The 25,077-nt window shown below is 38.4% G+C and overlaps 1 protein-coding gene across 1 annotated transcript; it reads right to left on the reverse strand.

The window, feature by feature from the left end:
* Nucleotides 1-761: 761 nt before the first annotated feature.
* On the reverse strand, nt 762-24,914 carry myofl (myoferlin like). The gene is made up of 54 exons (XM_028006476.1): nt 24,665-24,914; nt 24,180-24,235; nt 24,006-24,097; nt 21,514-21,622; nt 21,231-21,321; nt 20,590-20,759; nt 20,099-20,227; nt 19,759-19,821; nt 18,771-18,821; nt 18,594-18,624; nt 18,385-18,500; nt 18,172-18,298; nt 17,975-18,078; nt 17,837-17,905; nt 17,708-17,751; nt 17,542-17,624; nt 17,425-17,460; nt 14,930-15,054; nt 14,727-14,840; nt 14,372-14,549; nt 14,123-14,247; nt 13,927-14,036; nt 13,641-13,833; nt 13,394-13,549; nt 12,280-12,411; nt 12,025-12,188; nt 11,309-11,423; nt 10,877-10,979; nt 10,641-10,780; nt 10,393-10,557; nt 10,062-10,149; nt 9,322-9,399; nt 9,046-9,227; nt 8,781-8,948; nt 8,605-8,706; nt 8,334-8,495; nt 7,379-7,544; nt 7,219-7,289; nt 6,387-6,401; nt 6,206-6,304; nt 5,887-6,015; nt 5,355-5,507; nt 5,123-5,214; nt 4,859-5,029; nt 4,563-4,711; nt 3,393-3,532; nt 3,045-3,133; nt 2,860-2,955; nt 2,614-2,755; nt 2,425-2,524; nt 1,422-1,597; nt 1,204-1,313; nt 966-1,113; nt 762-811 (listed from the first exon to the last, which is right to left on the reverse strand). The coding sequence occupies exons 1-54, from the start codon at nt 24,750-24,752 to the stop codon at nt 773-775; spliced, it is 6,144 nt and encodes a 2,047-aa protein (XP_027862277.1). The 5' UTR covers nt 24,753-24,914; the 3' UTR covers nt 762-772.
* Between the last annotated feature and the right edge of the window lie 163 nt (nt 24,915-25,077).

The raw sequence follows: 25,077 nt of genomic DNA on the forward strand, positions 1-25,077 counted from the left end.
TTGCAACTAATTAACCACAAAGCCTGATTTTGAATGGCATGCAATTTTCTTAGAAACTGTGTCAGAGGCTAATACATAAACTATACAACCATAAACAACTGTGTATCAAATCACACGCCTGACTGCAAAATAGCTAAAAGGTGCATACTGCCCTCTACTGTATAAGAGAACAGTGCAGATAGTTTTATATCCCTCCTGTCCATGTCTTGCCAGTTTTGATTTATAATATTTTAATGAAAGAGACCACGGTTCAACACAGAGCTTTTAACTCAAGCCACAGCTTTATTTGAAAAAAAATTATATTAGATTTGTATCAAATATTGTACAGTCCAATTTTTTGGAATGCTAAATTCTCATTAATTTCATTGGTGGTCACTAAAAGAAGTTATGATTTTCTGTTTTAACATGTATTATTACTTTAAAATTGTTTATTGAAAGTCTGCATGTTAACCAGTTCTTATCCGTAAGGCTCTCAGCTTATTTGAAATATAGCTGTATGAGTACAATGTGAGTAGTAAAATTTTGTTTAAAAAAAAATAGAAAGGACCTCGAACATTACAACATTTAAAAACATACAATGTATATAAAAAACAAAAATTATTTTTGCATTATTATCATTTTAACTTATGAATAACATGTTATGCTTCCTTTTGAGAAAGGAAAGGAGCACCTGTAACATAAAAATGCTTTGTAAGTAAATTATTGCATATAGAAACATTGAGCATGACTGCAGATTTTGCAGTAGAAATGCATTTTTTTCCCTTCTTTTTTTTTAAGAGAAAGGCTTCACGATCTTCATTGAGATGTAATTCTGTGAAGAAAAGAAAATTCAGTGTTATTGAGTTAAACGATCTTTGTTGAGATGTTCCTTCTACCGTGAAAGCAAATAAACACTGAACCAGTTTTTGACAAAATGTGATCACTAGTAATTGACAAATAGTGAAAGATAAATGTAGAAGTCTTACAGGGAGGGAATAGAACAAGATTCCAAGGAACAGGATAACCAGCAAAAGTAGAATCAGTCCAAGGAAAACCCACTTGAATCTGCGCCATATAATGAACTTCATAGTCTTGCAAGGATTTGTGAACCAGAAAAATGAAGTATCAGGGCGGCTGTGGCATAAACATAATCAGCATTGTTAACACCCAGAAAGATCCTCAAAAATAATCCAGATCTTTGCTTGAGGAGAGATCCATTCTTACTTGGGTGGTTCCAGTTTTGGATTCATGTTTGGCTCGTCTCTGCCTTTTCCAGCAGGTCTCTCCTCCATTTCTTTTTCTTCCACAATTTCCAGCATCATCTCCACTTTGCCCTAATTAAAAAGAAAAAAAAACAAACACTGCATTTAAAAGTCCTAAAGTCTCCACATGAAAAAAATTCCATCATAAATAAATCTTGCTCTGGACATTATCAAACATACACCAAGCTCGTGTTTCCCATTTTTCTCAACTGCACATGGCCACCAGCCCCTCACGGACTTTTGTGAGAAAAGTGAAGACGAGACGTTTCTCATCTTTCCTGACAGCATCTTCAGGCTGCACTTTTCTGGAGTCTTAGCAGGGGGCATCAAATTGAGCAGGTCAAGTTCAACTGAGCCTGTGGAGGAAATATGATCATAGGATGTTTTGTGCACATGACACCTGATATTTATATACAATGTATGAAAAGAGAAAATTATTTCCCATCACTATCTGACATTAAACCAGACCAAATATGTCTGTTTTAGGTTATTTTGTATTAGCAAAATCATTTATATTTAGAATACGATTGGATATTTTTGAGAATTTGGGGAAGTTCGTGATCATTTTAACACAATTAGGTTAATTGAAAGCACTCCTCTGAAGGTATGAATCATGTATCAATCTTAGAACAAATAAGAAAACACATTGTAAAGTGCTGGCTGAAGCTGGTGAGAGTTTGTCATTTTACACAGAGAGACAAATCTTGTCTGAAATTCCTCAAAGAAGGTATTACTTCCAAAACAACAAAAAACAGATTATAATTTGCAACTGCACTGAGGCAAACATTATATTTTTTGTCATTTGTAGGTCTGATGAAAGTAAGGAATAGTGTTTTGCCATAATCACCATCACATAATTTGGAGGAAAAGGGGAAATGCAGGACGGTGATGGATTGCTGAGGTGACAATATTATGTTATGAGGTATTTTGCTGCAGGAGGGATTGGTGCACCTCATAAAATAGATGGATCTAGCTGTTTATGAAAGCATTCAGCAAATAGAAATCATTTCATTAATCCTATTTGACCTAAAACAGGAATGACTTCAATGACTGCTTTGATGTCAGACAGTGAGAAAATAATCACTACGTCTGTCTTGTGTATATTGTGAATAATTGTGGTTTCAACCTTAAGTGTTGATCTATAATCCTGACATATCTTGAGTAAATAACCAAAATATTTTACCCAAGTAATCATCAAGTGAAAATTTGTCATTGTCCCATATTTGGATGATGATTTTAGGAGGAAACCTGTGCTCGGTTTTGTCCAGATTCCAAAAATGTTCCTAGAAATGGTCAAATGTTGTCTGTTAATTATTATATTTAAACATATAAAACATTGAATGACGTCTTCCTGGCCTATAGATTCACTTACTTTCCTTGAGGCAACACACAGCTGTTCTGCAGGTAAATAGTCAAACCCAAAGATGAACCTCCAGTTAAAATTTCCATCGCCATCCAGAGATCTGTAATGGACATCTGTCTTCTGTTTATTCTCTTCCATTCCTGGCATCCACCTGAAAAATAGTCAAATACCGAAACATGATGTCTTGAGGAAAAATATCTCCAAGTCCAAAATACAGATAATTGATTTTGGTTAGAGAAAACATCAGTAATTTACCCTTTAACGTAAATATCGCTCATGTTTTCTCCAGTGATACTTGTTTCATCCAGAGTAACCTCTGTGGTGTTCCAAACGACGACTCGAAGGAAGTATCTGTTTAAATACGTTGTCACAGTGCTTTCAGTATTGTAATCATTATGTTAAAATGTTAACCTGTACCAAAGTTGTGAAGCTTTTCTTACTTTTTGGCTTTCCGAGGAGTAATAACGCATGGAGGTCCAGGCAGGCCCTGACTCTTGGGGAAAATATCTACCCACATTTGAATCTTTCCCTGCATTTGTGAAAAAGAAAACTCAATCCAACCTTTCAAAATATGTATTGTTGCTGATCTCAGAGTGCTCTGAAAAAGTGCTTATATCACTTTAGCTGTTTCACGTGTTATCATGCTACAATCACAAAAGTAATTTTAATTTTTCTATTACTAGCTTAAATATTCCAAGTGGCAAGATTATTTTTTCAATCACTGCATATATCAAGTGAAAATTCAGTGAAATTTAACAAAGACAGTCAGATTTGTTGTATTTTTTCACCTGAGGGAGATTGGGTTGGTGCGAACTGTGCAGGGTTCTGGTTTCCACATGTTCAGGAACAAAATCCTGGTCTCTAAGGACATGCAGGGCCAGTCTCTCTCTAGCTGGTCCCAAATGTTGGTGGATCACAGAGTTTTTCTCTGGAAGAAGGATCACACACAATTCAAAATAATACATTCATTCAAAACTTTAGGTTCAGGTCCACAATTACGCAAATAAAATAGGTATATTTCTTAATAAAATATGAAAATATAACATGGTTGATAATAGAAAAAATTTAAATGAAGAAAAAAGAGTTTTTCCTGATGAACTGCCATAGTTACTAAGCAGGGATTGGTGAGTTTCACTCAAAACAGCACTTTATTAATTCTTAATAATTACAATTACTAAGAATTAATTACAAGAATGAGAAAAGCAAGCAGAAATGTTCAGTGTCCATTCAGCCTGATCTGATCTACTATACTTGGAGTTTTCGCAAACTCCAAGATAAAGTTGAAATTTATTTTCCTAATAAAACTGCTTTAAATATTCAAACATCTGAATGTAACATTTAAGGTAGAGTCTCAGTGCATCATTTTATGCAAGATGCACTTCTCCATATAACGGTGTTAAAGTTTTATTTTTCATACAAGAAAATGAATGGGAAACACTGCAGATTCTATTCCAAAGCAAAAATCACTTTGCAGGAAGTGAGGGAAAGGGGAATTTTAGACTGCTAAAAAAATACATTCACTTGAGACAATGAAAAATGCTGTGTCATGCCAACTGTAAACAGGTATTCCAACCCAGGATGACTACATTTTACAGTTTCTCTTCGTTTAGTAGTTTTGCACGAAAAGCTGAATTTTCATGTCACACCACAACATTTGTGTTGCATTAAGTTCAAGTGATTAGACCGGCAGCTCTATAATGCAAATCTTGTTGATGTGGAAAAAAGTGCTACTTGCTGACTCATGTGTTTAGGGGTATTGTCTTGTTGAAATATCATTTTTGTTATATTTCCTCTTTGACACGACCTCCTCAAGTATGTTGATTGATTCAGAAAGTCAGTCAATTCAACTGACTTTCATGTTCAGTGTCAGTTGTGAACATGAAAGGCTGACAAAGCAAAAAGCCTGAAGGAAGAAAACAGCTGGTGAGAAATAAAGAAATCTTAAATATAAATTGTACCATAATCTTGCAGTTTGTATTGTTTTCCAGCAAAAGATAGAGAGCTTCCATTTTCGTCTATGTGTGGAGGAAGAAGGGCTTTTTCTTTAGCCAAATTTTGGAGGATCTGGGAAGGTCTCAATTGATCTCTCCACTGATTTATTCCAGACCTACAATCATATGTCAAATGCATAAAAAAGATCAATCAAGCCACAGCATCACAACAACAAAGAGCTCCGACTATCAACCTTTAAAGAGCAATTTCAGGTAAGTAAAGATATTATGCCACTTCTCCATAGAAGAAAGTTTCCACTTACACACAGTATGTCTCTGGCAGCCCACAGCAAGACCTGAAACAAGACAGGAACCTGTTCTCCAAGTCGATGACCGTCTCGCCAACTTTTTCATCTTTGCTCAGTAAGTCGAAGTCAAACACAGCGATCTTCAAATCCTTTTCCAGAGGGAGGAAGCAGGACAGCTCAAACATCCTGTTTAGACATTAGTAGAAGTGGAAAGACGATGCAGTCATACAGACTAAATTTTTTCTGGTCTTAAAATAACTTGAGAATAAGAAACCTCACCTTCCAAACTCTGGATTGAGGGTGTTTGGTTTGTAACTATCCCTGTCATCAATTGTTTTTCTCCCAAGCGTTATCTTAATGTACGGGTCACACTGAAATAAACGCCAAGAAACGCAAAATAATAAACTCAAGACAAAAAGAATCTCATATTCAAAGTAAATTAGTAGAAGAAGATCAAAAATTAAGTTGTTATTTTATGATCTTAACCATTTTCATTTCATAAGAAGCTCACCAGGCCATTTGTATCCTTGGGTTGCAGGTCAATGCCGCGCACCACATATATTCTGACCAGGCACTCCTGTGGTCCGAGCTCAGGACGCTCTCTGAACTGGAGAGGTGGAGCGCGCTCCCCTTGGTCAGGCAGAGGGTAAATCCTGAAGGAACCCTAAAGGTCACCAAAGTCAACCAAGCAAATGGTTATCACTGAAACACACTTACAATCTCTGCACTTCTTACTCTGAGTCCAGAATAAATTCAGGAACATAAGACTAAAAAAAAAAAGACAACACCAATATTTGGTCACTGTAAAGATTTCTACTGCAAGAGAAAATGTTAATTAAAAATAGTTATTGGCAACGGTACATAACATCCTCTTTTAATTGTAAGATTTAACCAAAGTAACATAAAACACACTCAGTTGCCTTGTTGCTAAAAGGTGCAATACAAATAAATTTGCCTTAACTTATCTTTGGGTCAGTAATTAAACATTGCAAGCCACAAGAAACAATTAAAATCATCTCCTCATTACAGTGACAGTTTGCTACCTTAAACTCTCCCACCACAGAGGGATCTTCCTCCTCATCTTCGGTCTTTCCACGGTAAAGCTTGAAAGTGCTGCAGAAATCAGTCAGACCCTGGAACTCTGGGATCTCTTCTAATTCAGTGTCATAAACCTGTGAACCCAACATCAACAGTCCATCTTTTTAATATTCAGTATGCATGCACATTGGAAACATTAAAAAAAAGCAAGTCATCTGTCTCAGTTGCACATTTCTTGAATCTTGATATCTCTATTTCTGAAAGCTCCACAGTGTGTTATGGTATAATAGTGTGCAATATATTATTATTACTCTTATATTTCACCTGTAGCGTGTCATATCCCAGTTTTAGGTAAGGTCCGCATTTTTCATGCTCTCCAACAGAGGCGTAGAACTTACTCCACCAGTCTACTGTCTCGTCCTCCTAGTCAGGAATGAGGATGGATCTACAGTGTATAGTTTTGCACACACTTTAATATAATATTTGGTAAATGCATAAAACTTACCTTTGCTTCTTTAACCTGTCAAGTGAAAAGCCAATAGAGAATGTTATTAGTACAAACAAAAATGTTTCTGTCAGAATTCTTAGTTCTGCCTAAACGTTTTACAATGTGGGATTTATTGGCAGAACTCAACATTTTCCAGGTGGTTGCAGTTAAGCAAACTACACACAAACAGCTCGAATAGTTAAATGACATTAAAATTACAAGGATCTTGGTAAAAGTGTAAAATAAAATTTTACTTTCAGAACCTACTGCAGTCTTACAAATTTTCAACTCCCTGAAAAGTTTCTGAGCAGCATTTCCACATCATGAATGGTCTTAGACACACTTGATGCTGTACAATTTCTGCTTGAGATGAAACACATTCAAAAACTTGGCCTGCTGGTGGTAACGTTTCACTGCATGCTAAAAATATGGCGGAGTCAAGAGAACTGTCTTTTACAAACAAGGAATAGGACACAAAAGCCTTAAATTTTAGCAGAGATTGAGTTGTAAGACACTAGAGTGGCCTTCATACTATCCTGACTAAAACTAAACCTTCTGGTGTAAAAGGCTGTTGGTGAGCACAAACCCAAGAATATTCCTGATCCGTAGGCCTGGGTCCAGAACCTTTTAGGATCATGAAGGGTTTGGATGTATTTTGGTACTGCAGCAACCATAATTTTGAGGAACCCTTTGTAATATTAGTTTTGCTGAGCTATTTCACTTGCTCTTGTTTTCTTTTTGTTTTGCATGAAGGTGCTATTTTGCATATTTTTCCAATAAACCTGCTTCAAAGTGTATTAATTTAAAGCATTTTTACAGCAACAGCTGTATGTGTTAACCTTTGCTTTACCTGAGTTTTTAAAACGTTTCCTTCCTCAATGTCTATGACAACATCTCCTTGGGCAGCAGTTATCATGGCCACTACACAGGCAAATAAAAAATATATATTCTGAATTGTTAGGAGCAAAGGATGTGTAAATGTGTTGGATGTAATAGATGTGTAAGAAGACCTCTGGCTGACATGCAGACATCACTGTTAGGGCGGTATGGATCACAGCGGAACTGCTCCAGACAGTCAATGGTGCACTGACCCACCACTGGTTTTCTGCCGAATGGTCTGTGATCGACTACTTTCAGTACAATCGGAGGGGCGTACATCTCTTCCTTAGGCAGGAGCTACGAGCACAGTGAGAGATTTCACATAATTCAACAAACAAAGTTATGATCTACAACGGTTATTCCATGTCAGATGTGTCAGCATCAGAATTCGTATAATGAATGAGAGATTAGGGCTGCTTTGGCTCAACTGGCCTCTTCTTGATTTCCCTCAAGTTTCCCTCTTTACTGCTTCAACTCAAATCAGTTTCTTAACCATTGCAACTTAGATTATTTCTCTTGGTTGTTCAGTATTTTATTTTAGTCATAAAATGCTAAAATGTCACACAATTTGATTTAACTGCACTTTATTATCCCAGTAACGTATGGTATCACTATTGGGGTCAGTTGATGTTTATGAAATACAACTTCAAGTTAGGAGTCCTGATCAAACCAAAATAACTGATTCTATTCCTGCTGATGTATCAGCAATTTGTGGCATTGTGTGGAAAAAAATCATCTCATCTTAAATGTGAATCAAACAAATGAGATGATTGTAGATTTCAGGAGAAACTAGAATATGGCAAACACTATTTCAATCATGGGTAAAGAAGAGGAGAGGAGCCAGATTTTGTAATCTTTCATAGTAGTATATTTCTTCAGCCTTCGTGAAGGAAATTCAAAGTTTTCTTTGAACATCGGCTGCTTTTCTGTGACCAACCACATTTGTTTATTATGCCATTTGAGTCTGACCTATGATGTAATGATTCAAACAGATTAGTCGGAGCATCTTCCTGCTATCAGTGAGTTGTCATTTTCTGCTGTTGTCACATGTTTGCTCAGTAGATAAAGTAGACAGAGAGTTGATACCACTCTGAGGAGGAGCACAGATCCAGGAAAGTTTGGATGCTTTTTGAAGTTTTTGATAACAGCCGTTTGAACCATCTCCCCGCCACACTCCACTATCAGACTGGGGGACGACACTGCGGCTAGCTGAAAGGTCTTCATGTTCCTTAAGCCCCAAGTCAGAACCTAGGATGAATGAAAGGAATGGACCGTAGTTGAGGAGGAGAAAAAGAAGAAAGCTTCAGAAGAAAATTTGGAACTGTTCACTGAGGAATCAAAAAAAAAAAAACAGTACCTCAATTGCAGTTAGTTGAACAACTGGCCTGATTCCCTGAGGAACCATGTAGAGGTTTCCCCCCCGTCGAGGAGGCACCAGAGGAAGATCCTTATCGTCGCCCTGTTAAACAGCCACCATTTTAAATCATTTATGCAATATAAAGGTAATCAGCTACATCTTAGTACGTTCTATACCTTCTCCTTTAGTATAAGCTCAGCAGCAACAAGCACCTCTCCAGCACTGTAACCTTTTTTAGTGACTGGAAGCCATTGCAGTTTCAAACTGTCAGACAAACTCTGGCTTTTACTTGGGAGTTTTACTACAGGGGGGCACATGCAGCGGCCCATCGGCTCATCCTTTCCCTGGTAATTAAACCACATTGGTACACAAGTGTTAGTGAATCTTAATAAATCTACCACTGGGGCTTTCTAAAATTCCCAAATTAAAACCGTAAAGCACCACTTGATCACTGTCATAAAGCTCAAAGACCACATTTGGAGGGTTGCGTTCAATCGTCTGTGGGTCTCCAAAGATCTCGATGTCCTCAAAGATGAGAGTCTGGTCCCACATGGGGTTCAGTGTGGTTCTTATGACTTCTGTTGTCTTGCTGACATGCAGAAATGACACATGGGCATAGGGATCTGGAGTGGATCAAGGCAGAATCGTCTTAGTCACATCGTTAATCATTTCAAATTATGGCTACGTTGTCAGCGTACAGTCATATTTAGTTTTTACCTGAAAAACTGTCCTTGTCCATTGCACAGAGATTTCTCCCTTGGTAGACGTAAACCCTGAGGTGGTAAAGATAGAAACCTGGAGGGGGAAAACACAGCATCCTTCATCCTTATTGGCAACAATGGTAAAGATGATCCAACATCTTTAAAATAACATAATCTGTAATTGCTGAAGCATAAACTCTAAATGTATGCTTCAGCAATAAATACAACTTTAAATTTGAATATGTTTTGCAGCAAAAAACATTTTGAAATAATTGTTTTTCTTTTAGGAAAATCTTTCACCAGACCCAAATCCTGTGGAAATACTGAGGGTGAACTAAACAGAAAAGCAAAGCATTCAGCAGAAAAACATAAGCCAGGAACTAGTGAACTTTCCAACTTTTGAAATGCTACAGAACACTTAAGTGTAGTTTTATTGAAAAAGGGGGGTTGCATAAACAATCCAACTGCAGGTATGTCAAAAAGAGAATCATTGTTGACTTTATTTAAAAAAATTCCAAACATGATTATTTTCCCCACTCAATAAATTTACTCAAATAACAAGTTTATCTAAACATTTCAGTGCCAATTTGGGCTACAGCAATGAAAGAGAATTTCTTAAAGGCACTTTACACATTTCTACCAGTGGTGCCAGTAAACGTGGAACTGTGTTATCTTTAATTACGAACAGTCAACAATCTGATCAAAGGGATTTTAATCAATGTCCAAGAGTGAATTCCATCTGCCCCAGTTACTCACGGGTAAAATGGCAGGAAACTGTGGGTGTGTTGGCACCAAATGGCTTGGCTGCATCCGTTTTACTGGCCTTTTCATCAACATCAACCCCCTGTTAAGAAAACATATGTCGAGGTACTGAAAGGAAAACTCAAGAACAGTTTTTAGCAAATTATGAATCACAGAGTCAAGCGTAACATCACGCTTCCTGAGTTATGTGCCAGCTTTTTCCTGGAACTGGAGAATAATGGGAGGATGTAACACAAAGAGCCTCAGATTATACCAGTTGCCATGAAAGCAGGTTTAATTGTCACATGTTTTGAAAACTCACTTGGAGCATTTAAACAAAACTCACTAGGGCTCCCTCGAGTCTGAAGATGGCAGAGGCTCCAATGCAGTCCGAAGGGACCATCTTTCTCCTCCAGCGCCGGCGCCGGAACGTGTCGGAAGAGCGCTCCTTTCTGTGAAACTTCCAGCCAATCAGAGAGGAGTATTCCCAGCCTTCCCCTGGTTCTCTTTTCTATAACAATGAAAATACAGTACAAGATTGTACTCATAGCATAATTTATGAGCACTCCTTTTTTTTTTCTACATTTTTCTCACCTCAGTTGCAGTAACTTTGTCAGAAATCTTCCTTCTTTTTCGTTTTAGTCTCTTCCTGCGGTGATTGTGGTACATCTTCTCTGCTGCAACCCAGGATTTGGGTTTATCATCAGGTGGAATTATCACTCCATATTCCCAACCTAGGAGTACAAGATGAAGCTACTGTAAATACATTATTTCAAATATAGAAACAGAAAGAAGTGATTAGTTTCAGGAGATTCTTGCAATCATGTTACCCTTCTCATCAACAGCTCTGTCGCTGTCGAAGCTCCAGACATCTTCCCAGTTCCAACCAGGTGGACATTCAAACTCTTCGGGACTCTGAGCTTTTTCTCCATTCTGCAAAACGAACATACACACTGTCATTCATTTTCTAAGAGCATGCTCACAATTCTATAACAGCAACAGCATGCAAACACTTGCTAACTCTGCTTTAACTTCCAACTCATTTGCATTATTAGACTTCTATATGGACAGTTAAGCGCAAATTGTTCCTACTCCTGGCAGATTTAGATATTAAATTATTGTGATTTTAGCAACAAGTTTGTTTCCAACAAGAAATTAGATAAAGTATCTTAAACACACTTAAATACTTGCTGCCAGGGTTTACTGTGCCCTATAGTGAAAACATAATCTGTGTGTGTTTGAGTGAAAACCATGTACTGTACCACGTCCGTGTAAGCCTCCGCAGCAGGTTTCCACTCTCCACGTGGGAAACGTGTTTCGTTCTGAAAAACTTCATCTATGAACTCTGTATGCCCTGCGTCGGCTTCTGTCAAGAGGCTGCACAAAACACCAGTACACCACACCACAAAGGTTAATGGGAGGCTCACACACACACTGTGCAGAACAATGATAAAGTTATTCGACGATCCCAGGATGTTATGCCTCAGAGAGAGTGAGGTCATTTAAATGAGCCTGTGAGAGAATGTAAACACTTAAGAGGACCAAATGGCAGCTCCCTAAATCACAACACTTGCTAGTGTTTACATTTCTATTGGTATTCTGAGATTATAGTGATAATATTCTGTGGCTAGCTCTACTAACCATTAATTACTTATAAAAGATTAATTCCTGGGAAAATTCATTGCCAACTTCAGCAGAAATAAATTAAATAAACATAAAAACAATCTTCCTGTTTTGGACTCTACTGCATTTGGAGTAATCGAAGAGTCCAAGATTTTTGACAAGTAAAAGAGGGCAAAGATCAGAAGAAGCTGGAAAAAAAGGAAAACAACTGTCTGTAAAAGTGTGAGGTATGTAAGCTTGTCTCAACTAGACTGAAGGTTCAAACCTTTGTAAGAAAATACCTTGTGTGCCTTGTTTTCTTAGTACTGGACAGGAATGTGTGATTTACGTGATAAAGTCAGGCTCTTAAACTTACCATCGCTCCGGATCAACAAACCAGTCTCCCTCCCACTCCCATCCTCGTGGAGGCAGAAAGCGCTCCTGTTTGAGCTTCACTTTGCCGGTCACATCTGAGAACTTGTGGCGACCCACCAAGCCGGTGGTTCCCCACTTCCCAAACACCTGAGCCTGGTTCTCGTACTGCAGAGAATAAGAGAAGAAAGGTGTGTTTGGCAGAGTTTTGAGAAATGAACGAATGCAAGTTAAATGAGATGTAGTGTCAGAGTTGTACCATTTCAGCATATACACTGAAGTTTCCCTCTGAGAAACTGTTGAATTTCTTCTCATAAGCAGAGAGGCCTAACCACATGTTGATGCGCAACTGAACGGGGATCTTCACTCCTTTGTTTTTGTCCATGGGGTACTGACAAAGCAAAAATGTGATGAAATATGCAACAAGAATGGACATAAATATTTTCACATTTTTCCACATTATAACCACAAACGTATATACAGTATGTATGTATATTGGTGGGATTCTACTTCATAGACCACCACAAAGTAGTAAATCATTATAAAAAGGAAGGAAAATGATATATGATTTTCTTCTCAAATGAAAATTTGAAAAGTGTGGGCTGCATTTGTACTCAACTCTCCCTGAACCAGTACTTTCAAAAACAATCTTTCACTGCAATCAAAGCTGCAAGTACTTTGTGGTTTGTCTCTATCACAAAATACTTCCTTCCCACAAAGCATGCATGTAATCCAGTAAGTTCATTGTTGGTCTCATTCTGTCATTTTTTCTGTATGCCGCTGCATAACTTAATGGGAACCTTCAACTTGGACTTATCACAGCCTTTTTTCAAAAATAACTATTTTTTTTTCTTCTCCATAAAGATCAGATCTGTGGAGCTGATTTTCCCACCTAACCTCTGCTAGAACAATCACTATCATTAATGTCGTCCCATTCTGGCCTGCCAGTTAAAGATGGATGACAATGTTCAGGTTGGTTTGCAGTTCTCCCATACACCTGTGTTATACTTGGGTTCAGAGCCTGGATTATTGTTTCATATCCTGAACCTTGTTTTAAACTTCTTCTCTACCTTGTCACTGACCTGTCTGTGGTGTGTCATGGGATTCATTATACTATCATATTCTGACCTCTGAAAACATATGGTAGCACTATTTAAAAAAAAAAAAAGGTGTGCAACACTTATCAGATTTTATTTGCAAAAATACATTTTGAAACTGCTTAGTGTTGGTCTATTGAGTATCATACAAATTATGCTATGTGCTTATAACATAGCAAAAAGGGTTTAAGGGTTATAAATACTTTTACAAGGCAGTAAAACTGCAAAACAGGCTTTCAATGATACAGTTTCTAGGAATGTTGGCTGTTTTTTTACCTGCATAAAGACGGTCTGACTTTTTCCACAGTGTTTGCCACAAGCTTGCTCGCTATAGTTAGAGTACAAGATCTGGTGGACTGGGACTCGGGCGTATGCCACTCGCTTCTCCCCTCTCAGCATCCATATGATCACATCTGGCATGCTGTTCTGAGCCTGACATATGAAAGAATTGTTTTTAGGTTTTAATCACATCCTTTAACATTACATATTATATTATCCAAGGGGATACAGATGAAGCAAGGACCTCATCTGCAAGCAGTTTGATTCTCTCAAGCCACTCTTCAATGTCTCCAACAACTGACTTGACATCCAGGGCCTCTTCTGCCATCTGACAGGCCGCCGCTCTGATACTGACTAAAGCAGCCTCGCGCAGACTTTTTATTTGGAGATCGAGGTCTGTGATGTTGTGCTGACCTTCCAGTGCTGGAAGCTGAAGGCTTTTAGGAGTAAAACAGTGTTTATTCAAAACATCCTAATGTTTAATTATATGATACATCCTCTAAAAAAAGAAAGAATGGGTCATGTTTTACTTGTTGATGTTCTCAATCAAATGGTTGAGCAGTCTGAGCAGAACCTCTGTCAGCTGTGCCTCAGACACTTTGGCCTGAATTTCTTTCTTCAGAGAAGTTAGATGGGACTCCTGAATTAAATAACAAAATATATAAAAACTGTAATTAATGAGTAGTATATGGTATGCGTAGACTTTACATCTAAAACTTGTCTCACCAGTTGATCAACAATAAAGAGGAGAACATTGACAGCGTCCAGGCGGTGGCTGATGTCTTCCCAGTATGATGTGAGAATCACAACCGGCTTTGTGTCCGCCCAGGGCAGGTAATAGTAGTGGTTACCTGTGGAGATCCCAGTAAATATACCAAGTCATTTTAAACACATGTTTTATGTTGTGGAAACTGTGCACTTCTACTGAAATACTCCAAGTCAGCAGTTTTGGTTTGTGGTTTGTAAGTGTCGTACCGTCAAACACAGCAAAGCTGTACTGGGTGGTGGACGCCAGTGGCTTGCAGGTGGAATCCAGTTTGTTGCCATAGTTACCCATGCTGACCTCAAACTGGATTGGCTCACCCGGCTCTTGGAGCATGCAAGCACTGTGGAAAACGGCGCAGAGGGAGTACTTCCTCCTGCGCTGGTATTTCTGTAATTAAAAAGCATGATGGAGTGTTAGAAGAAAAAAGAAGGAAGAAACTTCTGACTTCTTTCACTATGGTATTCACAAATATTAATAAAAATCACTTAAGGAAAACGTGACCAGTCACATGACAGCATTTAATGGTTTTAACAGTATGTCAGGGTTGCATTGCATGATGTTTACCTGTGCCACTAGGATGTCATCACTGCAGATATCATCCACATTCTTATCAACTTTTCCATCCACCTGAGTGGAAAGTTCAACAAGGACCCTCCCCCTATAGGCGACTCCTTCTCCCTGGGACACATCACACACCAAAACCTCATTCATGCTTTGTCACATTTTAAAACATCATTGCGTCATTTTAGATGAAATAGTTTTATTACATTCCCAAAGTTCAGCTCTTCATAAGGGTCGGGCAGGCCGGTGAACTCTCTGGGGCTTCCATACAGGTTGACATAGCAAGGTCCAAAAGCAGGGAGAAACCCCCCCTCTGATGCTGAAGGGCTCACTGTAAATCACCACATGTTTAAAAAAACACACCTAAACAATTTTCCATCCATCCATCCATCTTCTTCCGCTTATCCGAGGTCGGGTCGCGGGGGTAGCAGCTTCAGAAGGGAGGCCCAGACTTCCCTCTCCCCAGCCACTTCTTCTAGCTCCTCCGGGGGAATCCCGAGGCGTTCCCAGGCCAGCCGAGAGACATAGTCCCTCCAGCGTGTCCTGGGTCTTCCCCGGGGCCTCCTCCCGGTGGGACGTGCCCGGAACACCTCACCAGGGAGGCGTCCAGGAGGCATCCTGACCAGATGCCCGAGCCACCTCAACTGGCTCCTCTCGATGTGAAGGAGCAGCGGCTCTACTCTGAGTCCCTCCCGGATGACTGAGCTTCTCACCCTATCTCTAAGGGAGAGCCCAGCCACCCTACGGAGAAAACCCATTTCGGCCGCTTGTATCCGCGATCTCGTTCTTTCGGTCATGACCCAAAGCTCATGACCATAGATGAGGGTGGGAACGTAGATCGACCGGTAAATCGAGAGCTTCGCTTTTTGGCTCAGCTCTCTCTTCACCACGACGGACCGGTACAGCGCCCGCTTGACAGCAGACGCTGCGCCAATCCGCCTGTCGATCTCCCGCTCCCTTCTTCCCCCATTCGTGAACAAGATCCCGAGATACTTAAACTCCTCCACTTGGGGCAGGACACCCCCCCTGACCCGGAGAAGGCACTCTACCCTTTTCCGGCTCAAGACCATGGCCTCGGATTTGGAGGCACTGATCCCCATCCCGGCCGCTTCACACTCGGCTGCGAACCGATCCAGCGAGAGCTGCAGATCACGATCTGATGAAGCCAAAAGGACCACATCGTCTGCGAAAAGTAGAGATGAGATCCTAAGGCCACCAAATCGGATCCTCTCAACACCTTGGCTGCGCCTAGAAATTCTGTCCATGAAAGTGATGAACAGAATCGGTGACAAAGGGCAGCCCTGGCGGAGTCCAACTCTCACCGGAAACGAGTCCGACTTACTGCCGGCAATGCGGACCAGACTCTGACACCGGTCATACAGGGACCTGACAGCCCGTATCAAAGGGCCCGGTAGCCCATACTCCCGGAGAACCCCCCACAGGGCTCCCCGAGGGACACGGTCGAACGCCTTCTCCAAGTCCACAAAACACATGTAGACTGGTTGGGCGAACTCCCATGCACCCTCCAGGACCCTGCAATTTTAAGTGTCAGATTTATTTCCTGTTCCTCTAGTTTTCTCCCTTGTCCCTCTGCCACCTTTCTGTCCCTCTCCTCTCTCTAGCTCATCAACCCAGGTCTTTTATTCCAGCATTCAACCTCCCAGTATTTAAGCACTTCATTGTCAGTCATTACTCGTCGGTTCGTCTCGTCACTTCTCCATGGTTTCCTTGGATTTTTATAAGTTTGATTCTTTGTTTGTTCATTAGATATACAAGAAAACTATTTTGTCTCTCGCCTGCTGCATTTGGGTCCGGATTTAACACATCATGACATAACAGATCTAAATAAAAGATTAACTAAGAATCACAGAAATAACCAAAACCCAACCAAACAACCTGGGGTCATAACACAATTATTAACACGCTAAATATGAACAATTATGATATGGATCTCATAAGAACTCTTCAAGCACGTTGATCTTTGATTCCTCAAAAAAAATCTCAAAACAATGCAAAATGAAATGCAAAAAACGTCGTGTGCAAATTTAAAAGGATGGTAGTGAACCAGGAACCAGTGGAATTTGGTAATTGTTAATAATCAAGCTAATAGCTATTAGCTGTATAAGTTCTGTATGCATTTCTCTGCAGTAGTAACATCTGTATAAGAGTGAGAAAAAAAATCAGATAAGATTAAAAAAATTGGTGGTGCAAATAAATTCTTTAGTTGCAACTGTCATGAGGTTTTCTGTGCAAAGTAAGCCATATTGGATTTTGTGGACAGTGACAATTTCCCATCTTTCAGTGTTTCAACTTAAAGGTATCTACACTGTTGCAATACAGAACATAGTTTAAAGTTGACAGTGCCATCTTTACCTAGTGATGTTTGTTTATATTTTTCACTTGTAAGGCAACTTTATCTTTTCTGCTCGCAATAAGAGTTTTAAGTTTGCTTGATATGGCAGGCCATATGAATTTAAACCATAGTAATATTTCACTTAAGGATGCATTTCTTATGTAGGATTTTCCTTACTGTGGTTCACTTTTTTTAGTCACATTGTGCTGCCTCATGAATGTCTTTCTTTTTCTTCCTTTGTTAAAGACAATGGTTGTTGTACACATTGAGCAATCTCTTTTTTTGATATAATATTGTATTTAGTTACTTTGTAATTTAAAATATACAAAGAGTTATTCTCATACATACATTCAGAGGCTGTGTTTGAAGTTTCAGTCCTGGTATCTGTTTAAAATAAAACAAAGATGTGGTGTTTTGATCATCAATGTGTAAAATCAAGTGAAATAAAAAAAAAAACATCATTACCTTCAATTTCCCCACCAGAGCAAGACATTTTGCTCAAATTCAAAAATGTTGTTCCAATGGCGTCATCCTTGCTTAGACGATCCCTTGCAAATGTAGATAGCAATATTAAATACTGATATTTGCATTTAATCCAAGGATTTCACTGTAGAATAATGTCAACACCTACCAGTCATACATGGTCAGTTTGATGCGTTCACACATGGATGGAAACTACAAAAGCAGAGGTTAGTTGTGCAGTAATGTTTACCATTCTAAAGTTCAGATGATGATGAGCTGCAACATGCATCTTTCTTACTTTGACCTGAAGACTGATGACTTGGTTCCACTCTGGATTTGCATTTTTTTCGATTATTTTGGTGCAGAACTAAAACATTGTTAAGAGTAAGAAACAATAGTCATACACAGACTTGTTATTAACTCAAAGATAAAATACCTTCTTTCCAGCAAAGGTGACTTCCAAATATGGATCAACCAAATTCTTCTTGTCTCCATCCCCTCCAAACACTTGCTTCACTGTCTGAACGAAGGCGTCGTCCACTGTAAGGCAAAAGATTTTGAAATGAGGTTTCTAGAGGGGATCTGACTGAATAAATTGATGCATTTCTGTGCATCAATTACTCTGTCCCTTACTCTGTGGCATATCCTCTGCACAAAACACTTTAAGGCTCAGAGTGGCCCATCGCATCGTGACACCAGCTGGAACCAAAAGATTACTCTCTATATCATCCTGCTCCTCGCTTAGCTCTCTTCTTTCACTCTGGAACCAAAAGAAAAGGATATAAGAGTTTTTTTAAATAATCATTTTAAAAGTTGCTGTAGGATGTGTGAAAATGTTGCCTGTACCGGTGGGTCATCTCCAGTGCCGACAATAATAATGCTGACTTTCAGGTATCCTCTGGCCCCTGTGCTGGATTCCTCCAGATCACTCAGGAGCAGCCATTTTCTCATTATAGAATGACCTGGAAATGGAGAGGAGAATTTGTTTACATCGGTGCACGAATATAAAAAGAAATTCAAATTTTCACAAAATGCATTTCTTTGGTAAAACTGACCAGGTTCATTATAGATGTAGCCAACATCCAGCTGAGTAGAAGAGGAAAAAGAGAAATATTAAACTGCTGTCAGATAACAGAATTTTAACTACTCTAAAAAATACTTTAACATTTAAATTTTCAGCTTTGGTATGCCTTTGCATATGTTTATATTGGTGTATAAGTGATACAGTATACCTTGAACTCTCCTATGAGACTGTCCGCTCTGAGGGAGAAAGAGTCATAAACCTGTGAAGAAAAACAAAACATTGAGCTGGTAAAAACACCCCATCTACCACTGGGACAGTAAGCTTAAAACATGTCAACTTTTTTCTCAATATATTTTTCTTTCTAGTGGGCCTATTGGCATGACATTCACACTTCATATACCGTAGCTATTGAAATTAAATTCACACTTTTTCCAATTCCTCTGAATTAACTTATAGTCAATTCCTCTGACTATGTGTCAGAGGAATTGGAAAAAGTGGATGACTGAAGAAAAACTGTAGAAAAACTAGGTGCAAAAACTAACATAATGCCAAGAAAACCAATAGAAACATTGAGTGTTGATAAAGAATCTCTTTTCCCTCTCAGTGTATTTAATGAATGTTTCCAATTATTGGAGCCACAATACTAAAATAAACATAACATTATTACACAATTTACTAGACAGAACCGAGTGTTCGTCACAATATTCCTGAAGAGTTGTCCAGTTGTCTGCTTCAGCGCAAGACTCCACTGCTGAAGGAGAAGCCTGGTGAAGCCCAGTGTAAAATTTAGTCTAGAACATTTGGACAAGCAAATGAAATACTGGGAGATTACAGAGGTCGCTTGTGACCAGATTTTATATCAGTATACATGCCATGTTCAGAGTGGGATTGGTTTGCAAAGCACCCCAAAAATTCAGTATCAACAGAAAGTTTGGAGGTGGGAACATTGTGGGGCAGGTGAAAGATTAATGAAGAAATTCATCAAGACCTTCATAATAAGAATCTGGAGATGAAATAAAGGTAGATTTTTCACCAAGACAATGACCACAAACACACAGGCAAAGAAACTCTGTTGGTTAAGAAGAAAAAAATTAAACCTTCTAGACTGGCCATGTGTGTGGGCAACAAATCTACAGGCTCATAAGAAATATATTTACTAAGAATTCGTGCTTCATGAATAGAAACATAAGACTTACTCGAAAACTGATGCTCTCATCAAAAAGCTCTGAAGGCAGCATATTAACATTGTAGAAAAACATCTAAAACACAGAAAAAATGAAAAACATTTATCTTGGGTAAATATGTGGGTGTTTTAGGATTTCACAGTGAGACCAACATTCTCACGATGGCAAAAGCTGAGAAAATGAAAAGTCTTGCAAAATGACCTGATTGCAAAGGATAAAATAGTGGAGTTAACAAGGCCATTTTATTGTTGCAACTAATAAAGAAAGAAATGCCTAGCATTTTACAAAAGCTTGAGGATATTTGAGGAGCAAATAAAGAATAACAGAGCAGCAAAGACTATCAGAAACTTGCCTCATCGAAGAATGGGTTGTTTCCTCTCCTGATTCTGGTCCTGTGGGTCTGTCCGCAAACATTCACTTTCACCACTGGCTTTATGTTGTTGCCTGGCAGCTGACGACCCTCGATAACACGAACTCGAATCTGGTTTTTAAAATAGAGAAGACAGATGAAGAAACAATCAGGCAATGGATTTAATGAAATTTTTTTGAAAATATAATTAAACATTGTGGGGCAGCTGTTTGTCAGCTTCTTATTCACTGAAGCTGACAAACACAACTACTCCAAACGCAAAGGACCAAAAGTGTGAAAATATGTAAGACCAAGAGATGAATTTTCAGTTTTACAGAATTACAGAGATTTTAGTGATCTACTTTCCGGTATGAATTTAAGTCTCCATTTAATCTGATTGTACATGCTCTTGTGCGTCATAGAAACATTCCTGAATCCGAAGTCTAGTTGGTGTTTGTTGTTATGCAGGAAAAGTAAACAAAACAAAACAAAACCTGGAAGTCTTGAGGCTTATTGGCCAGAACCCTGTTCCTCTTTCTACTCAAACGATGCGACTTATGACTTGGTTTTCCAGGTTGGTTTGGTAAAGGAGGCATTCCTGAACTTCCAACCTGACCAGCTCCATCCATAACATCCTGTGTCTCATCATCCTCCTCATTATCTCCTGAACAACACAAGAAAAAAAGATTTGAAACGAGCAATGCAACTGTGCTTAGTCTTCTTCTCAACAATTAAATAGTTGGTAGTTTAAACAGAAACGCATAATTATAGGTGCAGCTGAAATATTGTTTATAATATTTCCCTACCATGAAATGTGTATTGCTGTAATAAATAAATGAAATTAAATTAAATCATTTTATACATTTCCCAATATGTGGCTATTCCACTATAAGAAAGGTTTAAGAAAATTGCTAAGGCTCTGTTTAATTAAGTTGGGTCTACTTTATCTTAGGCTATTATATTACAGAAATTGCAAGTCACTTTGAATAAACATACTTCATTAGAAATATATATTATAACTTCAGAGGCAAAAGTGTAAGTTGACCAGAGACCATGATGGAAAGACATAAATAACCATTTAATGTCATAATAGAAGTCTGACCATTTTAATAGAAATGAACTGTTGTGTTTTTACCTGCTTCTGTGTGGGAGACGTTGATATTAGTGTGATCATTTAGGTCTGGACTAGAAGGTGACTCATACCCAATGGTCAAATTAATGGTTGCCTGGAGAATAATAAATAAATACCATTAAATATAGACCATACATTTCAAGTAGTATGATCCAATCCATTATCTACTATGAATATAATACAATATAGAATAACTTGATACAAGCAAAACTGAAGTTGCTGTGAAGGTCTAACATTTTAAGTATACATGGGATCATTTATGATGGAAGTAAGCGAATGTATTTACCCCCACATTTTGCTGCTTCTCATTGATCAAAGGGACATTTTTAGAAGGCAGGGACTTCACTTGACTACTGGCCAAATCACTCAGTGAGATTTTTGTAGAGCCAATGAACCTAGAAAGAAATCACATTCATTTATGTTCAGCAAAAAAATCACGAGTCATACTTGTAATACTGAGTGCTGATAAAAACAAACAAAAAAATAACATTGCTGTGAATTTGCGTCACAAACAGAACTTTAAGGATGCTATGGTTCAACAAATAGTAACCCACGCAACATAAACTGGAACCAGAATAAATGTTTATAACTGTTTTTGCTCGTTACCATGAATGACTGATACTCCTAACTTCCCAGTTTCACTGCTTCCTGAATATAGCATGAAAACTTAGTCCCTTTGTGTAAAAAACAGAAGCTCTACAGCCATGATTAATAATCACAATATATTGCAACAGCCTGGAAATTCTCCAAATTCATGCCAAGTCTTTCAACTCCACTAAATTTGAACCAAAAATGGAATTGCAAAAGGATGTCATTGCAATGGAAGAAAGGATCCTCCCTGATTAATCAACAGTTGCCAATGCAATTTCAAGGATATACTTTGAGGAAGTGCAAGCACAACTTTTTTTTAAATGTACCACTGGCTTGTGCTGCATGCTTTGTGGTCACTTTAATGACAGATAATAGCACAAAATAGTCTGAATTACAAGGAACAAAAGGCACATGGAATTTAGTTGTTTTCTTTTGTCATTCTTAACAGAAGATTGAATATAGTTAGTTCTCATTGATGTTAAAAGTTTCTTACTAGTACATTTCCAACTATCAGTGGACAATTTTGTCTTTACTCTGCATTGTATTTACTCAGACATTCGATATAATCCAGTGCCTCCAATGACCTTCAGACATCATTTAAATAGGTAAATAGAGTCCACCTGTTTGTCGTTTATTCTCAGTATAAAACAAGTTTTAAACAGGCTTGAGTTATAAAACAATATCCTAAGCTGCCATTGTATTAAAGAAAATTGTTCAGCCTAATGAAAACTGATAGAAAATTAATCTAAAGATCAGTCAAGAACTCTATTGTAACTCTGGGGGAGCTGCAGAGATCCAGAGGGAATCTGATGATAGGACAACTATTGATTCTGCCATCCACAAGAATGTAGTAGTAAGAGTAACACCTAATGTCGAAAGAAAAGCATTAGAAGTCCTGTTCGTATTTTCCAAAAAACATGTTGGGGACATGGCAAACTTGTGGAGGTAGTTGCTCTGATGAGATCAGACTACTACTTTTGCAAAGCCCTTTAAGTGCCATTACTGCTTGAACTGCATTCATCACACTTGTGCAAAACACAAGCCACCACAAGCTCTTTTGATTATGATGTATCATTCATCATAAGGGAGACAGAAGCTCCACCCTATCCCACCATCACCTCCCCCTTCTTGGATTGCAAATCAGTTTACATTGTTACTGTTGATCACTGGAATGACTCAATGGAAATGTTGTTACTTGGCCTGCCTTCTTGCCTACATGTCATTGCGACTAATGCACTGAAACTGGTGAAAGAATGTCACTAGCAGAGCAGCAGCTATTTAACCAAAACAATAAAGTCACAGTCTTGTTGCTATGTTGCTATGGACGTGAAGTTTAGAAAGTAAAAGAGCTCAATCTCTGCTTAAGGCAATATTTTCATTGCTCTTAGAAGAGAAGAAGAAAGCACTTCTTTTTGACAAGTCTTAACATGGTTGCAGTGAGTTTGAGACACACAGCTAAGTGAAGTTTCAACATGCTGTTCAGAATTCAGAGAAATATTATCCTGTCTTCAACAACGCTTTAAATGGTAATCGCTATCTTATTCCTGGAAACACAAATATTTCAAGAAGGATGTTTCTTTTCCTTTGCCTCACTCAGAATTATTTCTATGTTTCTTTCCTTTCTCTTCTCCCCTTTTTTCTCCCATCAGACAGATGTTCTCTTGGGGACGTCCTACTCCCCAAAGATATACAAATGACCAGCTTTAATCAAAGCACATTAAACTGTAAACTATTACAATACGAATGTAGCATACAAATGAGGGACGGCGGAGTCCCTGCTCGAAATTCCGTGAAAGAGGTGTACGGAGCCTTGTACCAGAAGCCCATTAAAATGCTGTCTACATCGTTTTAAACTGTGTGATTGTGAGCGTGAGTGGGAATAAAAATAGCAATAGGTATTTTGTTCCATATAACACAGTAGGAGTGTAACAGGTAAACCTTCTATGGATGCAAACTCAACTAAAAACCCACCTGTTTAGGATTGTATTTGAAACGTAATCAATTACAAATTTATTGATGGAACCTGACTTAATGTCGTGTTTTGATTGTTGATTCTATGTTGCATTGTGTTTCTGTGTTTGATATGATGTAAAGCACTTTGAAATGCCTTGCTGCTGAAATGTGCTATACAAATAAAATTTGATTGATTGACTGATTGAAATGTGACAGTGTATCATAAACACTTACTTGTGTTTCCCAATTGTCTCATAGTCCTTTACAACCACATCAATGTAGGAGGATGCATCCAGAGGAGAGCCTTTCAGATCAAACTCAAGAACCTGTAATTCAAAACGAAGAGCATTTAAAACAACTTGTAAAAGTTCAAAATAAAGTTTTACAGCACTGTAATTCTTTACTTACTTCATTCCAAACTGGATTCAAGTCATTGTTAATTGCTTTTGTTTTCTTCTTTTCACCTGAAAGCATAAAAAAGGGGAATAATTTATATGTTCGGCGATAGCAGCTTTAGTAGGGTTTTTATTCACGTTACTTTCTTATGTTTTTATTTTGAGAGGTATTCAGCTAAACTTGTTGCAAACTTGTGAAACACGCATTAAATCACATGCATGTGCAAATGAAAACATATGAATAAGTCCAAGAACAAGCACTGAGACATTAGGTTATATTATGACCTTATAAGGATGTATCTTTCTCATTATCTGAATCGCTGCCCAAATATTTGACTAAAGCCCTCTGGAAAAGATTCCTTAACTAAGTACTTATTATGACATTTTTGCTACCAAAAAGGACTACAAAGAAGGTGACTGATAAAAATATAAATTAAAATATGTGAATGACTAGTCTGGCTGACAGAATTTTTTTTTAATTAATATGAGATTCCTCACCTCTAAAAAGAACAGTAGCAATTGGATCTGGGTTTCCTATTTTCTTTTTAGGAATCCCGCTCGCAGACTCGACAATGACCCGCAACATAGTGACCAAAATCCAAGTTTACTCGGCGACTCGACACATATTCCGTCAGGAGAGTTGTACTCCTCAGAGAGAACTGAGATGAAAGGAGGAGAGAACTGCAGAAGAGGATGAGGACAACCTCATTCAGGAGTCATAGCGGCCAAAAAAACACTACCTCTGAGGTGGCTTTAAATGAGGAACAGAAATGGGTGTGCACACCCAGTTTTTAAATATGTCAGAATTGTCTCATCGCCTTTAATCCCCCCAGCGTAGTTATGATAGGTTATTTTAATTTTGTTTTAATCCTGAGCAACACTACCCTCTAGCGGACCTATAGGTACTGCCG

Source organism: Xiphophorus couchianus, chromosome 22 (assembly GCF_001444195.1).
Source record: "Xiphophorus couchianus chromosome 22, X_couchianus-1.0, whole genome shotgun sequence".
In the NCBI taxonomy this organism is placed as follows: Eukaryota; Metazoa; Chordata; class Actinopteri; order Cyprinodontiformes; family Poeciliidae; genus Xiphophorus; species Xiphophorus couchianus.

Excerpts from the sequence above, each read along its gene's own strand:
- myofl (XM_028006476.1), bottom strand. The coding sequence starts at position 24,752 with ATGTTGCGGGTCATTGTCGAGTCTGCGAGCGGGATTCCTAAAAAGAAA. Across the intron at positions 20,228-20,589 it reads ATAAGCCTCAAGACTTCCAG|ATTCGAGTTCGTGTTATCGA; the intron begins GTTTTGTTTTGT and ends TTTAAAAACCAG. Across the intron at positions 17,752-17,836 it reads TCATCAGTCTTCAGGTCAAA|TTTCCATCCATGTGTGAACG; the intron begins GTAAGAAAGATG and ends CTGCTTTTGTAG.